General features: G+C 50.5%; 2 protein-coding genes across 4 annotated transcripts in view; one reads left to right on the top strand and one right to left on the bottom strand.

Annotated features, from left to right (window-relative positions):
* SCAF4 (SR-related CTD associated factor 4) overlaps positions 1-1664 on the bottom strand; it is a 29818-nt gene extending 28154 nt beyond the window's left edge. The window contains exon 1 of one of the 2 annotated variants that reach the window (XM_021550097.3): positions 1468-1664. In XM_021550097.3, the coding sequence (XP_021405772.2) occupies positions 1468-1497 (30 nt within the window). In that variant the 5' untranslated portion in view covers positions 1498-1664. The remainder of the gene's footprint in view (positions 1-1467) is intronic. The other variant, XM_021550094.3, reaches the window with a different exon arrangement.
* A 10824-nt stretch (positions 1665-12488) lies between these two features.
* The window catches only part of HUNK (hormonally up-regulated Neu-associated kinase), a 41135-nt gene continuing 33524 nt past the window's right edge, over positions 12489-20099 (top strand). The window contains exon 1 of one of the 2 annotated variants that reach the window (XM_021550103.3): positions 12489-12816. In XM_021550103.3, the coding sequence (XP_021405778.3) occupies positions 12568-12816 (249 nt within the window). In that variant the 5' untranslated portion in view covers positions 12489-12567. The remainder of the gene's footprint in view (positions 12817-20099) is intronic. The other variant, XM_021550104.3, reaches the window with a different exon arrangement.

Below are 20099 nucleotides of genomic sequence, written 5' to 3'. Positions count from 1 at the left end.
CAGGATGTCACTCAGGATTCCTAACTGCACCGAAGGAAGGCATCTCACCATTCCTACATGGGAGAGGAAGAGGTACAGATCCAAACACGCCCGTTGCCAGGACACGGATTAGTCACGGGATCCTAGAAGCACCACTTCTGCTCTGCAGGCACCCTTCTGCACCAGCAGTGGGGTTATTGTCTCACAGGCACTAGGCACTGCCTGCACCACTCAGGTTTGTCAGCAGTATTGCTCTGCCAGGACCACTGCTTGTATTGAGGCAGGAAATTATATTGCGGCTCTTTCTAGCAACACTGAAAATGGCACACGTGCTGTTTTAATTTTTTGGGGAAGGTGGCTTTGCATCCTGCCATCCCACTGGTTCAGAGCTGCACAAAACCCCCAAAACACTGGCAAATAACAGGAGCTGCGTGCTATCCGGTTTTCCCTTTGCTCTTGCATAGTTTTGGTAGGGCATTCTCAGATGTGTGTACAACAAAGCCTTGCAGAGAGTGAGCCTTTCACAGCCTGAGTCCATCAGAGGGGAGCAGCTGCCATTTCTCCTGTTTCTGTTCAACAGGCAGGCACAGCCAGCCAGCCTCCAGCACGAACCTGGGAACAGGCTCTGGCTCAGCTTCAAGAGACTTTCTGTCCACGGATGGTCTGCAAAGCCACACTGTCCAACTCAGGCAGAGGTATAACTAACAGTAATTAATAATCATATTGAAGTCACATGTCAAAAACTTTATACAGCAGAGGCCGAACTGAGTTGCTATGTATTATGCAAAAAACAACCACAGTCTTTGCTTCCAACTCCTCTCGGCTGACGAATAAATAAAAAAACAAACAAAAAAAACCAACAAACAAACAAAAAACACACACAAAAAAAAACCCAAAAAGAACCAAAACCAGAAGACGGGGAGGAACCTTCTGTTCGGTTAGAAAGGCGAGTAAACCTGTCCAGCCCCCAGAACTGGGATCAACCCCGAGCCCCATCCCAGGCCCCGTTCCCACAGAGGGGTGAGCCCCCTCCCAGCCCTCTGCCCGGGCCGCCGCCTCGCACCGCGGCTCTCTCGCCAACCCACTACCGGGAAATGCCAGTCCCGAACAGCACACACGGCCGGGAGCGCCGCGTGACAGCGAGCCCGCCTGGGCACCCCTGCGAGCAGGAATCAGCCCGGGATCCCGGTCTGCGGCGCTGCCAGGAGGAAAGCGAAGGAGCAGCGGGCGGACGGAGGCCGGCGGGGAGGCCCGGGGCTCGCTCCAGGGCCTCCCCCCGCGCAGGCCCGGCCCGGCCCGCGCGGGGCCTCGCGGAGCGGCCGCGCTCGTCTCCATTTTCCCCCGGAGCACCGCTCCCCGCCCAGGCCGCAGGCGGTGGGGCCGGGCCCGGCCGGAAGCGCGGGGAGCCGGGGGACGCGATGGCGGCCGCCGTGCGTTCCCCCCCTCGCGCCACGGGCCGCGCTTCGCCGCCCGCTCCCCGGCTCCCACCTCTTGGTTGAAGGCGTTCACGGCCTCCATGTCGGCGCTGGCGGCGGGAGATGGCGGGCAGGCGGCGGGCGGGGCGGGCGGGCGGCGCGGCAGGGCCGGTCGGTGCCCTCAGGGCGCGGCCATGATGGCGGCGGCCATGGAGGGGCTCGCGGGCAGCGCGCGGCCCGGGCCGACCGCGCGACGGGCGGGGGGGGGGCGGAGGGGGGGGAGGGGGAGGCGCGGTGCACGCCGGGATCGGCCGGGCCTCCTCCCGGCCCACGCGAGAGGTTGGGCGGGAGGGATGGCGGCACCACGTGGTCGCTCGGGCGGGCTGGGCTCCGCGCGCACGCCAGAGCCATGTCAGCGCCGGCCCTGCTGCGGCGGCGGGAGAGCGCGGCGGAGCCCTCAGCCGTGCCACCGCCACCGGCACTGCCCTAGCCCCTGGCACGGCTCTGCGGTTCCGCCCCTCAGAGCAGGCCGCAGCTGCTGCCGTCCGGCCGGGCTCGGCTCGGTTCGGCTGAACTCGGCCGAGTTGGGCTGAGCCCATGAGTTCGGCCCATCTTGATTCGGCTGGGCTTGTCTAGGTTGGCTGGGTTCGGTGCAGCCCGGCTCGGTTGAGCCGGGCTCGGTTCAGAAGAAGGGCTTTAGGGCAGCTCGGTGTGTTACGAATAAAACAGCCTGGCTGGGACACTTGGCTCGAACTAAGTACTGACATTGAAATGTTAATTACCTAATCGCTCCTGGGAATCACCTACCCCCACCCAAAGTAGGACTGGGATTCAAAATAATCCGGTGGAATCATGGGAGGGGGTTTTGGGGATGAAAAACACCCCAAAATGAAAAAGAGGGGCACAGTGGAGGGGGCTGGATGGATGTGCTGGTTGGGGAAAAGGGAACCCCATCCCCAGTCTGTGTTTGACCTGTCACCATAACCTGCAGAGGACCAGACTGGACTGGGCTGTGGGAAGCAGGCACAAGGAAAGCAGACACTTTACCTGGTGTTACCAGGAGGTAAGGAGAGGGATAGCTGCTGCTGGACCTCGGCAGCAGGCTCTGCACATCCCCTCACCCTTTGGCTACCAGTGTGCCAGGAGGAAAGGAGAGAGGATCCTCTGCTGATCGGGACTGCAGATACAGACTGGACACCTCTGCACCTCCGGCTACCAGCGTGCCACGGAGACCCCAGGGACAGACTCTGCAGCCTTCTCACCCTTCGGCTACTGGGAAAGCTACAACACCGCCCTGCTGAGCTGACTTTTTAATAAAGAGCTGAACACTAATAAAGGCGTGGACCCTGTTCGTTTCAAGTGGGTACAATAAAACTGAGGCATAGCGTACAGTGAAATTGCGGGTCCCATCAGTGCTTTTCTGTGGGATGTAAGTATGGAGTGTTTAAACCTGAGAAGGAATGTGTGACTAAGCAACTTGTAAACATTTTTGGTTTGCTCCACTGGTTTTGCTTTATCACTGGTAAAAAAAAAAAAAATCTAGTTGTATTATATTTGAGGGAAGAGAAAGAAATCCTATGTGACAGACAACTCTTAGGTTTAAGATGGTAACAGATGATAAAGATGATTTCCTTGGTTCTCTGGAGAAGCACTGATCAAATTCTAACCTGTGGCTTCTATTCAAATTTCCGGGTATTGGGAAGCAAATAATTCCTGAGAAGCTTCACACTTTAGATTTCCAACTTTTTTTTTTTTTTTTCTTTTTTTAACTGCTGCTCCGCTGGTGCCTGCAGTGGCCAGGAGATGGCTCTGATGTCCGCACTAAGAGAGGTAAACCAGGGAAAACACAATTTTCTCTCCCTGAAACTATCTAAGGAGTGTCAGCAAATATCTTGGGCCACTGTGAATTCACGGGATAAAAGATGACTTTGATCTCGTGGCGCATGAGGGGCGCAGATTCAAGAACAAAGTCCAGGAACTTGTTGCTTCACAAAAGAACTCTGTTTCCTTGCTCAGTACGAAGGATCTGACGTGGCCCTGGATTCAGAGGACAAAATCCCTAGGTGTTGCTGGGGATTTGTTTGTTTTTAAAGCGAGAACAATCCTAACGGCAGTTGGCAGCACTTTGCTCTGAGATGGTGAGGTCTGGTCTAAAGATTGTTTTCCACTGGAAAAGGCTTTATCACCTCTGGTTTTTTGTACTGCGGTGTCAGTGCATGACACAGAGAGCCACAGTCACTGCCCCTCGTGCCCTGCTGTCCCTTTCACCTGCCACTGCCCACAGCACCAGCTTTTGTCACCACTTTATTTTTGGGATTCACTTTCAAACCTTTTGCTGTGCTCTCAACAAAAGCAGTCAGCCCTGCTTACATCCAAAATTCCCCAGGCTGCGTTCTTTTCAGTCAGAAGACTGTGTGTGAGAGCACAAAAACCTGTTCCATTTTCTTAGTAATAAAAACACCATTTTATATATGTACACACACATATATAGAAACACACCCACACACGCACAGACTGCGCCATGGCCACTCGGCAGATTGTTTCCTACATGGTGTGCAGAAGGATTCTTGCAGAGGATGATCATTTTTGGGATGCAGGTCTGAATTAAATCATCTCAAATCACAGGAAGGCCTGGGTGGGGAGGGACCTTAAAGCCCATCCAGTCCCATTCCTGTCATGGGCAGCAGGGACACCTTCCACTGTCCCAGCTTGCTCCAAGCCCTGTCAAGCCTGGCCTGGGGCACTTCCAGGGATCCAGGGGCAGCCACAGCTTCTCTGGGAATCTGTGCCAGGGAAGGATGCTCCTGGCACTCCTTTGCCTTCTGTTACCATGAGCTGGGAAACGCTTCATTCACAAACCCGCATAGGTTCTGATTGCATTTTGGTTGTGGGTTGGGTTTTTGGTATTTTGGTTGGTGGGGGGTTTGTTTGTTTGCTTTGTTTTTGGCAAGGTAGAAATCAAATCGTTTCCAACATAAACAATTAGTAAAACAAACCCTGCCAAGACAAACATTCCTCTCTCTGTGTGTGTGTGTGTGTGTGTGTGTGTGTGTGTGTGTGTGTGTGTGTGTGTGTGTGTGTGTGTGTGTGTGTGTGTATCTTCTCTTCCTTAAAGACAGGAAACAAGTCATCGGATGGATTTTTTGGTCTGTGTGCTCCTCCAAAACTCTGGAGCACTACAGAAAGGGGGGTGTCTGAAGGACTCAAGCTGCACATCTCACTGCCACATCTCCTGGAGGCAGTGAAGCTGCTTCCCAGGTTTTTTGGCTTTTCCCGGATTTTAATGTTCCATTCCCCATCACAAAGAGCAGCATTTCCCCAGCTTCTCCTGCTCCTCTGCAGGCTCATGACTAATTGTCAGTGGCAATTTAGACCTGCCACTTTCACAGCACAAAGATTTTTTTTTTTGTTTCCAATTGGATTTTTTTCATTTATTTACAGGCCTGGGGATTTTTGTGTGATGAGAAACACACATTGCAAAGGTTTTTGGTTTTTTTGTTTTTTGTTTTTTTTCCTCTCCAATACAAGAATTTCTGTTTTCTGATTTCCTGTAATTCCTCTATATCCACAAATATGGGTCATATTAGAAAAATATGGGCAAGCCTAGAGTGGATTCTAGGAAAAATACCTTGCTGTAAGCGTACAAGTACAGCTGGGAATATATTAATGTTGAATACATGTGCTTGTAAAGAAGATCTTTTATTTAGATATTTTACTCAATGTGGGGATTGGGACATACTTCAGAAGTCATTACTGCCAACATTTTGGGAAGATTCTTAGAGCTTTTCTGCATTTTTGATATTACACATTTGGAAAGCAACCAACTGGCAACAAGGCACATTTGGCATGGGCTGGGAAGATGTGTATTCTGCTTTGATTGACCCTGAGGTCTGTTAGCATCTTATTTAGAATACTTAGAAGATGAAGCTCATGTAATTATGCTTTTTGTACACATTCTTGTGTTTTGGGGAAACAAGGCATTAATCTGGTTAATTTATTTATCTTGTTATTGGTTACTTGATTGGATAAAACCTTGGCTATTGATTGTCTGCACATTTCAGTTGTAATGCTCAAATATAAAAATTATCCTGTGATATTACCAGGTTTACTTATAAAAATAAACTTTTTTTTAAAATGTACTGGTTTTAAATATTGTGCTTTAAATTTATTTTTGCATGGCTTTGCTCTGCTTAAAACCTACTTACTCTATTTGTTTTAGAGTGTCACACCCACTTTTCTCACCTGTCCTGTATCTTATCCTGTATTAATGTATATTAGGGGACAGACTAAAGGAGTGCTTGTATCATAACTGTGAGGCAAAACGCTGCAGTCACATAAATACCTAATCCCTAGGTATTTAAATACATCCCTGGATTCATCCCATCAATCAACTTTGTCCCATTTGTCCTTCACCCTTCCATATTTTTCAGCTTCTTCTGTGCTGTGAGCCTGCCTCTGTGTCCCTTTCCATTTCCTAATGCCAAGCTTGTGACTGCTCCTTCAATCACCTTCCAGGAGGAGTGAAGCTGCCTTTGGCAGGAGATGAAACATTCTTAGATGAAGGGATAGAGCTGGGAAGAGCTCCAGACGAGCTCGTGAGAGCTGACCAGACATACCACTTGATTGAACAAAAGTCAGTACATCTCCCTATGTGCTCTGCTGAACCTTCCCACTCTCTCTGTTCCAGCAACTCCCACTTCTGGTGGCAAAGTTTTCCCTGGATTCTCCCTGCAGGGTCTAGTTGGTTCCAGAAGAATAACTGGAGCTGCTGGTTGGTCCTGCCAGATGGGTCACTGTGGTCCTCCGACCCACATTCCTGCTGACACCCAGCACCAGGCTCCTTCCTGCCTGATTCCCAGAAAACACATCTGAGCCTGATTTAAAGATTTCCAAAGAAGGAGACTTTGCCATAATGCCTCGCTGGGTTGCTGTGCTGCTTAATTACCCTTGCTGTTAAAAATATGTGTCTTATTTTATAGCCTGAATTTGTCTGGATTCAGCTCCCAAGCCCTGGATCTCATTATAGTCTTGTCTGCGAGCCTGTGCTCCTACTCAGGCACACAGACTGGGAGCAGGAGCCCCCTCCCTTTGCTAGGCTTGAAAGGACCAAGCTCCTTCCACTGGAAAGTTTGTTATTTCAATCCTTTTTCACTCTCAGTGCACTTTCCTGAATTTTCTTCGGTTTACCAACTTCTTGACTTGTGGAAGTGCATTTTTCTAGCTGGGGTTGAAGGAGTGCAGGATACTTGGATCATTTAGCAGCCTTTTTTATTTCTTTCCCCTTTCTTAAGGGAAAAGAGAAGAAAAATCCTTTTTTCTTCTTGCTCTCCCTCAGGCCAGGGACTAAGATGTTTTTTTTGATAGGCAGGAGGGCACGCCCAGTGCCTGAGTCACGTTATCTCTTTTGGCCACTTCGGAGCAGACAGGGAGTAGCAGGGGCTGAAAGTGCTGTCCAAGCCGGAGTCTTCATGAGTAATTCCTCTTCCTGCCAAATATTTCATGGTACTTAGTGTTCATCAGCCAGGTGGATCAGTGCTGATTCAAGGGAGAATGTGCTTGCTACAGAAACAGGTGCAGGAATGAATAACCCACTGGGTTTTGCAATAATCAACCTGATATTCAAACACGATTCTGTAATCGTGTAAATATGCAAACCCAGAGCTGTATTTTCATCTGTGTTATTTTTTTTTCTTCTTCTTTTTCTTTCTAGAGAGTCTGTCAGTAAAATACTCAAAAATTTTATTTGGATCATTCGGGAAGTGTCTTCCAGTTTTCCACAGAATAATTTACAAGGATGTGTTGACTGGAACCTCTGTCCCCCTGAGTGTTTGAAGCAACTCCACCCTGGAATTCCTGGGATCAGAGCCCAAGTGTCTGCAGCAGCAGCCACAGTGGAAGCTGGGGGCAACAAACCCATCTCTGTACCCAGGGCACCAGCAGGAGAAAGTGCAACAAAATCTCATGAGAAATATTATTTCACCAATATTTTCTTTTCTGTTGCAGGGGGAAGTTGGAACAAATGGTCCCTGCTTTGTGTTCCTTGAACAAATGTGATAGGGGGCTTGAGCTTGTGGATAACTCTCCTGAGTTTGAAAAATAAGCAAGAAAGGGAAAATAACCTGGAGAGAAACAGGAACTAAATGGGAGCAGGGCAGCCTCTGGAGGAGCTGCACCCCAGCCAGAAGCAGGGATTTGAGGGGGACGTGTATCTGTGTGGAAAGGGAACCTTTCCTGGGCTAGAACATGGTGGGATGCAAAGGAGCTCTGTTGGTTTTCTTAGGTTTTACAGAGATGGGGCAACTGAGAGGCATTTTAAAAGATTTTATTCCATTATCAGTCTTGGTGAGTAGTGAGACACAAGAGATGTAAAACCAATGCCATTCCAACAGAAGCCAACTCAGCACGCCTTATCTCAGTATTTGCATACAAATATACAAAACTAGATAAACTTTCCATCAAGTTTGAAAGATTCCTTAGAAATCCATGTCCCACGGAGCTATGGGAGGGAGGCTCTGTAGTGCATCGCCAGGCTTTGGGAAGGAGAACCAAACCAGCAGAGTTTCCCTGTGAAATGCACAGCCAGTGCATTCCAGGTTTTCTTCCAGCCGTGGGTCCCTGTGTCGGCTCTGATGCTGTGAACCCAAGCCCCCCAGTCTGGAGCAGTGAGGCAGGAATTTGCTCTTCCCCTCCTCTGAGCACTATCTTGACAGCTGAGAGCAGCCAGAGAGCTTTTGCTGACACGCCCTGAGCTGGAACATCTGGAGAGTGTAAGCTCTGCTTTCCCTGTGAAACATCCTCAGCTCAGGAATTTTCTTCTGCTCCCAGTGGCCTCCTGCAGCCACATGCACTGACCCCAGGGCACAGTGCAAGATATTTGCCTAGGCTCTGGCAGCCAGGCTCAGGATAACTCATCCCATGGGAGTCTGTGTGGGATGATGGCTTTTAAACCATGGCTATCTGTCCAGGCTGTTAAACAAACTAAACAAATCCATTTTACAGCAAATGAATTGACTGAAATAAATAAAGCCCTCAGATTTTGGTGACTGTGCTGTGGGGGTTCTCCATGCCTGAGTGAGCAAGTGATCTCTGCCAGGCCACCCCTTCCTGATCCTGCAAGGGAAGTGTATCCCAAATGCCTCTGTCATAGCAGACTGGCACATGTGACACACTCAGGAATAAGCCAACACTGAATTTTTACATGGAAGTGGTGCAGGTGACAGACAGGATTTCAATGGAACAAAGAAACATATTTCTTCTCTTTTATTGTGGGGGCAGTTCAGCCCAGTTAGTCCTTTTAAGCATGCCAAGGAAAAGCCTTGACTTGAAATACTTGTGGATTGGAATATGTATGGAATAATGCCAAGGGCAGGGACACCTTCCACTATCCCACGTTGCTCCAAACCCTCTCTAACCTGGACTTGGACACTTGCAGGAATTGGGCATCCACAGCTTCTCTGGGCACCCTGTGCCAGCGCCTGCCCACCCTCACAGGGATTCCTAATTTAAAACTGAATCTATGAATTTTAAGCTTGTGTCACTTCAGAAATGTTTCAGGTGATGAACACACACCAGAGTATTTTCACCTGTAAATAATTGCACACTTCATAACTGGGTTTGCCAGCCCTGAGTCTTTGATGTGGTGTCCACAGCTGAGGAAGGTGCATCCAGAGACCTGATTGCAGCAAGGTAGCTGTGATTTGCAAATGAGCCTTGCAATCATCACGCAGCAAGTCTGTCCTGGACACAAAGGAAAACACTTGGAAAATGAATGTTTTCAGCTGCAAAACACCGAGATGAATTTTCATAGCTTGGTACAAGACTGCGTTCATTTCAAAGTTTTCTAATCTGATTATTTTGCTCCTTTCCAGCAGTTCACTTAAACTCTTTTAATCTCTAATATCTGAACCCCAAAATTAAAGAGGTTTGTCAAAACAAACCCCCCCAAAAAAACTCAACCCAAAACCTGCAAAACCCCCCAATTATTTTAAAGCAGGATGAGATACCCAGGAAAGCATAAGCAATAACAGCCTGACTGTCTCTTTTTTCAGCCCATCAGCACTAAGTCAGGGTACCTCCTGTGACCTGACTGAAGTCAGCAGTTACCCAGTGGCTGCAAAAGCCCTGCTGATCTGGCAGGGAAATGTTGAATTACCACCTTTAATCTGACCAGGACAGAATGTTCTCAGTGCCCTCCTGCAGAACAATTATGAGTTCCCAGTAAAGATTCAGCCCAGGTAAACCTCAGCACTGGGGCCCAGGTGCCTCAGCCTCCCTGGTAGCTGTAAAACTCCCAGTACAGAAGCCAATAATCCATTTTACTGCAGTGTTTTAAAAAGCTGGAGAAGGCAAATGACAATACTCTCAGGGTAACTCTGAATTTCTTTGCTTTCATGGGTATAAATCAAGCTCTATATTATTTTTAGCAGCTTGCTATTACAGCTTTTGCAACCCGAAGACAGAATACTGCCTTTAATTCATTAGTAATTTCAACAGTTAATCAGAAAATGTCATTACCTAGAAAGTCTGCAGTTCAAAATAAAGCACACTGGAGTTAAATTTAAATTAGAGCATGGACAGAAATTAATGCAGCCTTTGATCCCCTTTTCATCCAGACTGCACCCTGATGGGCACAGCTGGACAGGATGGGAATGGTGAGAAGCAGCGGGTCTCGCCTGGTAAAAGGATACTGTCAACTCCTTAAGTCCTGGAGTTGAGGCAATAAAAAAAACTATTCACTGGCTTCTTCCAGAGCTCTCCTGTTTGCTGCAATGGACATTTCTCACCAGCTTTATTTTTGAAAGAGGCTGATTTTCAAGTGTTTGAGTGGAAAACACACCATTAACATCTGTTTAATCCTCCAAGTGTTTCTGTTAGCAGAGCCCAAACAAAGGCACCCAGCTCTGCCTGCCTTTCTGTGAAGGGATATTCCTTCAGGCAGGAAAAGAGTCTGGCTCCAGACCCTCTTAGCACAGCCATATATTTAGATAAGACAGGATGCAGCCTCTTCCCAACTCGAAAGCAAGCTGTACTTTTCACTCTCCCAGTGTAACTGTCTGCAGTACAGCCTTTCCCCCCACCTTTTCTTCCCCCCTCTTTTTTCCCTTTGTTCCCACACAGCAATGTTGTTAAAACCCTTACATTTGTTATGCTGACCAGAGGAGCTGTGACACAGAGCCAGGCTTGCCACGGAACCATCCTGCCTTGCCACTCTCCTTACCTGTGCAAGGACTTGGTCACCTTCCCTGCAAACACAGGGACAGCCCTGGTGCTTTCCCATTCCAGCTCTGATGGAGGAGACGTCAATGAAGCTCTCTCCTGGACGTGTCCTGCCAAAGCGCAGCCCAGCTGCCATCATTTCAGGCAATGGGGCATGATCCTGTGTCCTTACTCCTTCCCACAAGGCACCAAACCACTCCTGGGATAGGTCAGAGGATGTGCAGACTCTTGTTTTGGGTGGTCATGTCCTGTAATGCTTGTGAATTTACCCAGTACATGCAATGAGTGGAGGTTTTCAAACCAAACTATTATTTATGGTCTTTGAAGCTTTCCCTTCTCCAGTTTCTGCCTACTGGGACAGTGCTGGATTTCTGTTTTGCTTGAAATTTCATCTGAAAACAGATATTTCAGTGGAGCATGGTTGTGTGGAGCCAGTTCTAGGGCTCCCAGACCTGAGAATGTATTTAGCCACTGGGAACACATTTTGGAGAGGTCAGTGAGAGATTCAGATGGTGGAATGTGGCCCGTGGAGACAAAAAACCAAAGTTAAATGGGCAGCAGTGAGATGCAAAATCAGATTTACATTTTCAAGGGGTCAAAAGAAGAGCTTAAAAAGCAGGGAGAGGTGTGTTCACTAGCCCTGTGGTCTAGTGGAGCAGGAGCTCGGGATGGCATGGCATGGCATGGCATGGCATGGCATGGCATGGCATGGCATGGCATGGCATGGCATGGCATGGCATGGCATGGCATGGCATGGCATGGCATGGCATGGGTGTTCTAGGTCAGCTGGTGCCAGGTAAAGCTGCCCCTCAACTGGAGGTTTTGCTGACACAACTCACATCTGTTAGGGTGTGTGTGGTTTCTTTTAAGTTTCCAAGTATTCCCTAACACAAGCACGCAGGCAAAACTTAAAAATGTGGATTATGTTTAAAGACAAGCAGGGGCTCTTCATGACTTTCTGGCTAACACAACCAAAGATGGCTTGGAGGTTAAAACACTTATGAGGCATTTCAATGATAAATTGCTCCATCAGATCTCCCGCAGCACGAGTGGCCAGCTGAGACAAAGAGGATAGAGCATCACTGACCATCAGAAACTCGGAGCGGGGTGGCTCTGCCGCCTCTGCCTCTTCTTCCTTCGTTGTTCTCCTCCGCTCCCGTTCCCCAGCTGGGTGGGAGGGAGCTGCGCGGTGACAATGGCAGTGTCCTCCTTCCTTCTCCGTCCCCACAAGGTCGGGCGGGAAGGGCTAGTCCCACGAGCTCGGCCAGCAGGCGATGGGCGCCCGGGAGCGCTCCTCCCGGCGGGGCAGCACTCGGGGGATGCGGGCAGCGGGATGGGGGAGCTCGGCCAGGAGCCTGAGCGCCGGGAGGGAGAAGATGGAGAAGCGGCGGTGAAAGAAGCGGGGAGGGAGCCGCCGGAGCGGCGGTGGCCATCGCGCCTTTCCGACACAGCGGCGAGAAGGACTCGGACGTGCTGGCGAAGGGTGGTGGGGAAAAGCAACACAAAAGCTGCTCCGAGGCAGCAGCGAAGCACAGCGAGTGGGGGCCGTGCCCGGCAGCGCTCCCCGGGTTCATTCCCGGGAGAGATGCGCTGCAGCCCCGCGCTGGGATGCCGGGGACGGGGGGGGACAGCCGGGCGTGCAAACCCTCGGCTCTGGACCGCAGCTGCTCCCGCCGCGTGCGAGCGGATTAAATTTCCGCCAATCGAACCGAACGAGCCCGCTCCCCCTCCCTCCCTCCGCTGCCGGAGCGGGGAGGAGGGCCGGGGGGAGGCGCCGGCTCCGAGGAGGGGCGGCAGCCGGGGCCACCGCTGCTCGCCCAGCGCCGGCCCCGCCCGCCCCGCTCCGCCCCGCGGCCCCTCCGCCGCAGCCGCTGCGCTGCCCGCAGCAACTTCGGGGAGCGCCCCGGAGCGCCGAGCGGAGCGGCGGTAGGGCCGGGCAGGGCAGCGCAGGGCCGGCATGCCGGCGGCGGCGGGCGATGGGCTCCTGGGCGAGCCGGCGGCCGTGGCGGCGGGCGGGGAGGAGCGGCGGGCGGCGGCGGACGGCGGCTCCTTCCTGGCCGCCTGGCTCAGCGCCGCCGCGCCCCGAGAGCGGCTCCGCGACTTCCAGCACACCAAGAGGGTCGGCAACTACCTGATCGGCAGGAAGCTGGGAGAGGGCTCCTTCGCCAAGGTCCGCGAAGGGCTGCATGTGATCACCGGAGAGAAGGTACCGCCACCTCCGGGAGCCCCCCGGGGGTAGAACGGGGGGAGAGCGGGGGGCTGGCTAGTGGATAGGCTGTGCTGAGTCCCTGCCGGCCGGGAGGGTGAGTCCCCGGGAGGCTGGAGGAGCTCCTCTGGCAGGATGGAGTAGCCCACTGTGAGGCTGAGTAGCCCCCCGGGAGGATGGAGGTGCTCCTCCAGCAGGATGGAGGAGCTCTCCGGAGGGTGGAGGAACTCCCCGGGTGGGTGGAGGAACCCCTCGGAAGGATGGAGCAGCCCCCCGGAGGATGGAGGAGCCCCCTCGGCGCCGGCCCCAACTTCCCGCGGCGCTTCCCCCGCGGAGCTTTCCGCGGCTGCTGTCTCGCCTTCCTCTTGAACTACTTCGGCTGCCTTGACCTGTCTTTTTTTTTTTTTTTTCCTTTAATTTTAAATTTTCAGCTTCGCCCCAGTTTGTTTGCTCACTTTTTCTAGTGAGGAAAGTGGGGTTTTTGGTGAGACTCGTGTTGCTGGGGAGCCGTCACTGCGTGCAGTCCAGTCGCGACATGTCGCACGTGGGTATACACGGGTACTTGTTGCGCACCTGGCGATGGGAGATGCTGCGGGAGGGGGCACAGTCTAAAGTTGTTTCGTTCAGCACATGGTAGATGTGCTGGAGAGGCACCCCGGATGGTTCTTCCCTAGGGTGCTGCTTGGTAAACTCTGCGCAGCTTCTCTGCTCTTTGGTTTGGCTCTTACCCATCAGTTAGGACAGGTCACAGCGGTATCAGGAGCAGCAGGGGCTTGGCTGGGCAGTGAATCCAGCAAGGACAAGCCCCCCGGATCCCCCGACAGAGAGTTATACTGCTCTTGTTATCCACACAACTTCGGAGTGCTGTGAGGAGTGGCTGAGGGCGCTGGGGTTGTTCACCCTGGAGAAAAGGAGGCTCAGGGGGGACCTTGTGGCTCTGCACAGCCCCCGACAGGAGGGGACAGCTGGGGGAGTCGGGCTGTGCTCCAGGGAACAGGGACAGGAGGAGAGGGAACAACCTCAGGCTGGGCCAGCCTGGACATCATCAGGAATTTCCTCATGGAAATGGGTTTTAAACAGTTGAAGGGACTGCCCAGGGACGTTTGGGGTCTCCATCCCTGGAGGTGTCCGAGGAAGGACTGGGGGTGACATTCAGCGCTCTGGGCTGGTGACAAGGTGGGAATGGGGCACAGTTTTGGGCTTGGTGATCTCTGAGGACTTTTCCAGCCTCTGGGATTCTGTGAGCTCTGGGACTTCTGCCTCTCCTGTGTCCTTCACACAGCGTTCCCTCCCGAAGCAGGATGCTGGGTTGCTGCTGAAGCCTTCCCGGAGCAGTGGGGCTATGAGCGGTGTAATTCCCTCCTGCTCCAGCAGCCCTGCGAACGTGCCGCTGTTGGTGATTGCATTCTCGCACTCTCGGGCAGTTATTTTTTCATTCCAGTAAATTTGTCACGGAGCAAAATTTAATATAGGGCTCTGAGAATTTCATCATGTGAAAAATGATAAGGTTTGTGAATATTATCATGTAGGAATGGAAAAAAAAAAATGTTGCCCTCCTCCGTTACCAAGCGTGTGCTTCTCCTTGGTAACAGAAATACCCAATGATCTTGCAGTTGATAAAAGGCACATGCACACACACGTTCTCCCCACCTCCACGTTTTGGGTTTGCTACATTTATCTCAGTCTGTTAAGAGGGGAAAAAAATAAAAAAGAGTTACCACACACCCCTCTGTCTCAGATCCCAGGTCTGCTGCTTGGCTCGGGTGTTTTTCTTCCTCGGTGTCTTGAATAACACACACTGTGACAAAGTGACAAGCAGAAACTCAGCGAGTCACTCTTCCTTTCTGCCGAGTGGTGTCCATCCCTGGGGGCAGGCAGGGTGATCTCTGAGCTCTGTGCTGTGGCACTGGCTGAAGGACCAGTGACACACTTCCAAAGTGACTAATCCAATGTCCACCTTCCCAGAAATCCACCTCTTCAACTCCAGCTGTTTGTGGATAAGCAGCTCGAGTTAATGGGTGGGAGAGAAGAGTTATTAATGATTTGCTTCCGGTGAGGTCCTCTCTGAGCGAGGTTGCTCCCTCTCACCCCAGAGGAGGCTCTGTGGGGAGAGAGCACTTCACTTAGCTGTGGAGATCAGCCATTCCTTGAGCACTTCCACCACAGCATCCTCCTGTGGTCTGCTGCCAGCAGAGCATCCCTGCTCTCCGACCGCCAGGCACTTCTGGTCCTGGTCCTCCCAGGAAGGGAGGGAAGGTCACTCCATAAGGGCCTGACACGTCCCCACTTCCATGGCCTGAGGCAGGTTTTTGTCTGTAAAGCCACTGTTGAACTGAGGGCATTGCCTAAATTCAAGACGATTGCCCTAAAGCAGTCTTGCTCCTGCTGTCTGGGAGCTGTTCTGGCAGAGCAGACCTTAGGGTCACTGAAATGTCACACTTCAGTAGGGGAGACCCAAACAGGTTTTGATTTGCAACAGACTTTAGCAACTCCAGAGGAGTTAATGCTCTTTGCTGTCTCAGAAAATGGTGTGTTTGGGGATGAAATCCCTAGATTAATGAGCCCCCAGCCAGGCTGGGATTCATGGCCCTGACTCAAGGCATTGTACACACTCAAGGCAATGCTGGGCAGGTGCCAAACATCTTCTATTACCTCACCCTGCCATTGCTGGGAGCTGCAGAGGTCTTCAGGAGGCTGGGCTGGCACATTCTGTGGGCCAGGCTCCTTCAGCAGGGCAGCTGATGGATGCTGGTGCACTTGGGGTGACCTGTGTGGGATGGGGCTCAGCAGCTCAGGAGGGTGAGCTGAGGTGAGGTTTCTAAACCTTCCCTTCCCAGGTTTTTATTGCTGGACTTCAACCTACATCTCTCACGGTGCTCCTCGTGGTTTGTGCTGCCACAGTGCCAGGCATGTTGTTATTTCCTGGGCTTGAAAAAGCACTTGGTGGGGCCTGATGCAATTAGGTGCAGGAGAATGTTGAATAGATTATTCTTTCCGTGGCTTTTGAATGAAATATCGCAGCCTGGAATCTGACATTTTGGGGTAAAGGGCTCATTTGTCAGCTCGACTCAGGCAGTCTTTAGTGCTAATCCTAAGGAAACATAGCTCCTCTGTGAAGAGCAAGCCAAATTAGCTTTAAATTGTGAGTGAGCTGTGTTTGGGTGGCTTTGGAAGCCTGTGCACAATATACTCTTGGATTGTTTCAAGTCATTCGCTGGATGATGGGGACCAGGCAAAGGAGATCGCTCTCCTTTATAGAGATATTTTTATAAAAAGAGGTGTATTTTTAGGAAAATACACTTATGTTTTGCATTCTTAGGGATCTGAGAGTACATTGCTATCACTGTGGTGGGGTGGTTTGAGGCTCTGTTATCACACTCTGTGTTATCTATTCTGTTATTTGCTGCAGACCCCAGTGCAATGTCCCAATAACTCTGTACAGCGCTGTGGAGTGACAGCACATTTACAATATATTGAGCCAAAGTTCCTGTAAACAAAGCTGATCCAAGATTATATTTAACTGCTTTTCAGTGTAATCTTTGGCACTACAGAAAAAAAAGTCACTGAGGCAAATTGACTCATTTGATTTCTCGTCCAGGGAAAACTTTGTTTATAATTTTCTTTAGTGCTATTGTTGAGCTGGAACAAGGTACGTTTTTAGTTACACTTTGTCAAGAGGCTTTCAGCAACAGTAGGAAGCAGTGGCTAAAAATACAATTTACCAGTTTTGCTGTGGAGGCAAAGCAATTAATATTAAAAGTGGCCTTTTTGCAGAAGAGTTCACGTTCAGAATGCATTTCTTTATTGAAGAGGTAGAGAAAAAAATACAAAGAAAAGGCGTGTTTGGGGTGGGTGGGCAGAGCAGCCTCCCTGCAGAGACCTGGAAATGCCTCTTTGTGCCACAGAGTTAATTTTGCCAGGAGTAAATTCACACTTTCTCTGCGTGTTTCACCACAGGCTGCAGGGAATGGAGACTCGGTGGCTTTTGGGGCTGTTGGCAGGTGGGGGATCTTGTCCCATTGATGCCCTGGGTGGCCGTTCCCCCCTGGTGCCGTTACTGCTCCTTACTGGGAAATTCAGCACTGGAGGGACTCAGCCTCAACTGTATTTCAAACCCCAGAGTTTCCCAAGCAGTAGCACTGCCTTAAAACCTGGGAAATTTGGTACATACCCATGTACAGTTCTAGGATCTTTACCTTTGTCTTTACTCTTTGTGAATTTTGGGGGCCTTGAGTGTGTGTGTTGTGTCACTTTCAAGCCATCCTGCCAACCAAATGGGTCAGCAGGTTGCCTCACTGCAGACTAAAGTTAATTTTCTAGGGTGTTTGCAGGTCTTTCAGTTCAGCCTTTTCCTTTTTCCTCTCTCCCAGGTATTGTGAGGTTGCAGGTAAAACTATGAGACCTTCACTGTTGTCAGGCCATCTGAGGGTAAAGCTGCAGGATTTTAATTTGAAATTTGATCTGTTATGGTCCAGTGATACTTGTATATCAGTTTTGTGGATGGGTTTATTCTCTCACTTATGTTTAGTTAGTAATTTTATTTTTACCTGTTCCTCAACATATTTTCAGATTTTATCTCTATCCAATTTTTTATTTTTTTAAAAAAGCTTATTTTGAAAAGTACTGGCTGCGAATCCACAGGGTGGCTTTTTCCCAGGATCTGTTCCCCTTTATTAAACAGCTGCCAACTGTTGCACCTGGCTGATTTGCCACTCTGAATTACATGCACCGAGGAAACAAAACCAGGGTGTTTCTGCAGCCTGCATTTTGACATTTTTAGCTTCTAGGTGTTTGCTTTCACAGCTCTTCTTTTCGCAGGGGTTTGTGCCTGTGTGTGCAGATGCAGAGTTTCTGCTGAAGCTGCTCCATGCACACCTCTGTTAGCATGCAGCCCTCCAGGAAGCGCTTTGGGGAGTGGTGTTGTGCTTGCAGTGGCAGCACTGAGGACTTGGCTGGGAGCAGGAGCGGGCTGATGTGTTAGTGTGGCATTCCCTCAAAGGCATTATGGAGCTTGCAGGAGTTGGAGCAGAAGGCAGAGTGAAGCTGATGTGCTCCCAGCTGCTCAGTCTGTTCTACCTGGAAAACAGCCAGGTGAAAACTGGATATAAAGCCATGCTCTTCCCTCTGTCGCTCTCCTGCGTTGTGAGCAGGAATGAGCTGGGATAGGCCAGGAGCCTTTTCATTAATGCAGAGTCTGACTTCCAGAAAGACTGACTTAATGTTTTTCATTAAGTAGCTTGCAACTTGTTCTGCAGTGAGCTGAATGGCTGCACATGTGGCAGTTCCTTATCCTCTTGAGTTAATCTGCTTTCAAGTTTGCATTCAGCAGTTTTAAGGATGCCTCATGTCAGCAGTGTGCTGCTTTTCCTGCAGGCTGTCACCCTTGCAGGATGGAGGCAAGCCGAGTGATTTGGGTTCAGCTGACACTGGGTGATGCCTGCAACAGATGCTCACATCTGGATCCCTGTATTTGTTCCTGCCAGTTTTGTACTTTTAACTTGTTTCATGATTTGCAGAGCTTATGCCCATTTCCAAAGGCATGTGTTGCCTATAAAAGTCCTGGCAATGAGAGCACATCTGGCTCCCTGCATTGTGCAGTGTCTCCTCTGGCAGCAGTGACCTGCACAGTGCTGCTGCAGCTCCTTGCATTTCACCTGATGCAGCATCTCTGCCCCTCTGCCCTCAGGAACTGGGAAAGGGGAGGTTACTCATGAGCAGCCCAAGGATGTAGCCCTGTCAGAAAAGCAGTGGTGACAAACCTTGTGGTGGCTGAGTTGTCACAGTCTGCCTGAACCCCGAGCTGTCTGAACAGCAGCACAGAAACAAGCTGAGGGTTTACAGCTGACTCTGCTGTTCTTCAAGGGTATGGAGAGGCATCCAAGCTGTCCAAAGCCAAGAGCTGGGGAGATGTCAGCCAGGAGGTGAATTAGGGGGCTGGCAGAGTTGGTGCTCACCTGGCAGGATGGGGTACAGGTGCACCAGAGCACATTGGCTGGACTCAGGCCATGCTGGTGCTGCTCTGCTTGCCCCACTTTGGCTCCTTCAGCTCCAAATTGGCTGAGCTGTTGTTGTCAGATTAATTGAAGGGCAGAAAAACCAAACTTCCCTGTTCATGGCTCAGTGAGAGAGCTCATGCTGTGTTTCCCTGCGGGGCTGTGGCTGGTCTCCTGCAGGGGTGAGCTCAGTGTTGAGAGTACTTTTGGTGGGCTGGAGCTTGTGTGATGAAGAGAACGGGGCTGGCTTTTCTGCATCAGGAGAGGAGCTGCTCTGGGGCCCACTTAGGACAAAGGCAGCCCTCTGTGAGCTGGCTCAGTGACCCCTGCCACACCTGAGTGCTTATCTGTGCTCTGGCAGTGCTGGCAGAGAGTGAGGTCAAACCTCATCCTCATGAAAAGGGCCTGGGAGGAGCCACCATGGTCCCCCAGGGAAACCACCTGGGAAAAATTAACAAAAGCTGACCAAAGTCTCCTTTTCTGTCAGTGTTTGCTCTGCTCTGGGCTCAACACCTTTGGTACTGTACCCAAGGTGCTTCTCACTTGCCATGTGAGAGAGGAAAACCATTGCAACAAAGAGAACTAAAAAAAGCCAAGTTATATAAAATAAAGTTCCTTTGCTCTCTGTCTGTTGTGGAAGATTGTCATGGAAACATTTTTTCAGAGAATAAATTCATTTTCTGTGAATAATGTCCACAGAGCTGAGGGAAAGAGCGTATTATTTATATATAAAATCTTCATTGGAGACACCTTTTTCCAGGCTCCTGACAGTTGTAAATGTTTTCTGTGTTTTAAATCACTACAAAGGAGGGCATTACCTGGACCTCAAGAACAGTGGCTCACAGGGATGGGCTTGTTGGTTTTGGTCTTCTCTAAAGCCAGAGAGTTGAACTGGCATTAAATCAGGGGCACTTAGCCTTCCTTAGCTCCAGTTCTGCATGAGATGGCTAAAATGTGGAGCAGGGGCTGTTTAATGGGAAACATATGCCACAAGCAGGGAGATGGGAGAATGCTGGCCACTGGGTGTTAGGAGGGCGAGTTATGGCTTACTTTCCCTGAGGAAAGTCTACCCTGATAGCTGCTCCCACCTTGAATTTAGAGTTTTCCTCCTGTGTTTTGGCCTGTCAGTCTTACTTTAGGAATGGGGGTCAAAAAGCCCTTCTCTGAAAAAACAGGGGGATTTTGGAAAGCAGCGCTCGATGGATATTTTTGCAAGGCAAACCCATCTGTCCCAGGCACTCAGAGACAAGACTATTCCTTGCAGGAAATGTCTGGCCTGGAGGCTGTTTT

This window comes from Lonchura striata, chromosome 1 (genome assembly GCF_050655825.1).
Source record: "Lonchura striata isolate lonStrDom1 chromosome 1, ASM5065582v1, whole genome shotgun sequence".
Lineage (NCBI taxonomy): Eukaryota > Metazoa > Chordata > Aves > Passeriformes > Estrildidae > Lonchura > Lonchura striata.
The sequence above is the reverse complement of the archived record's forward strand: the minus strand, read 5'-3'. Positions and strand labels throughout refer to the sequence as shown.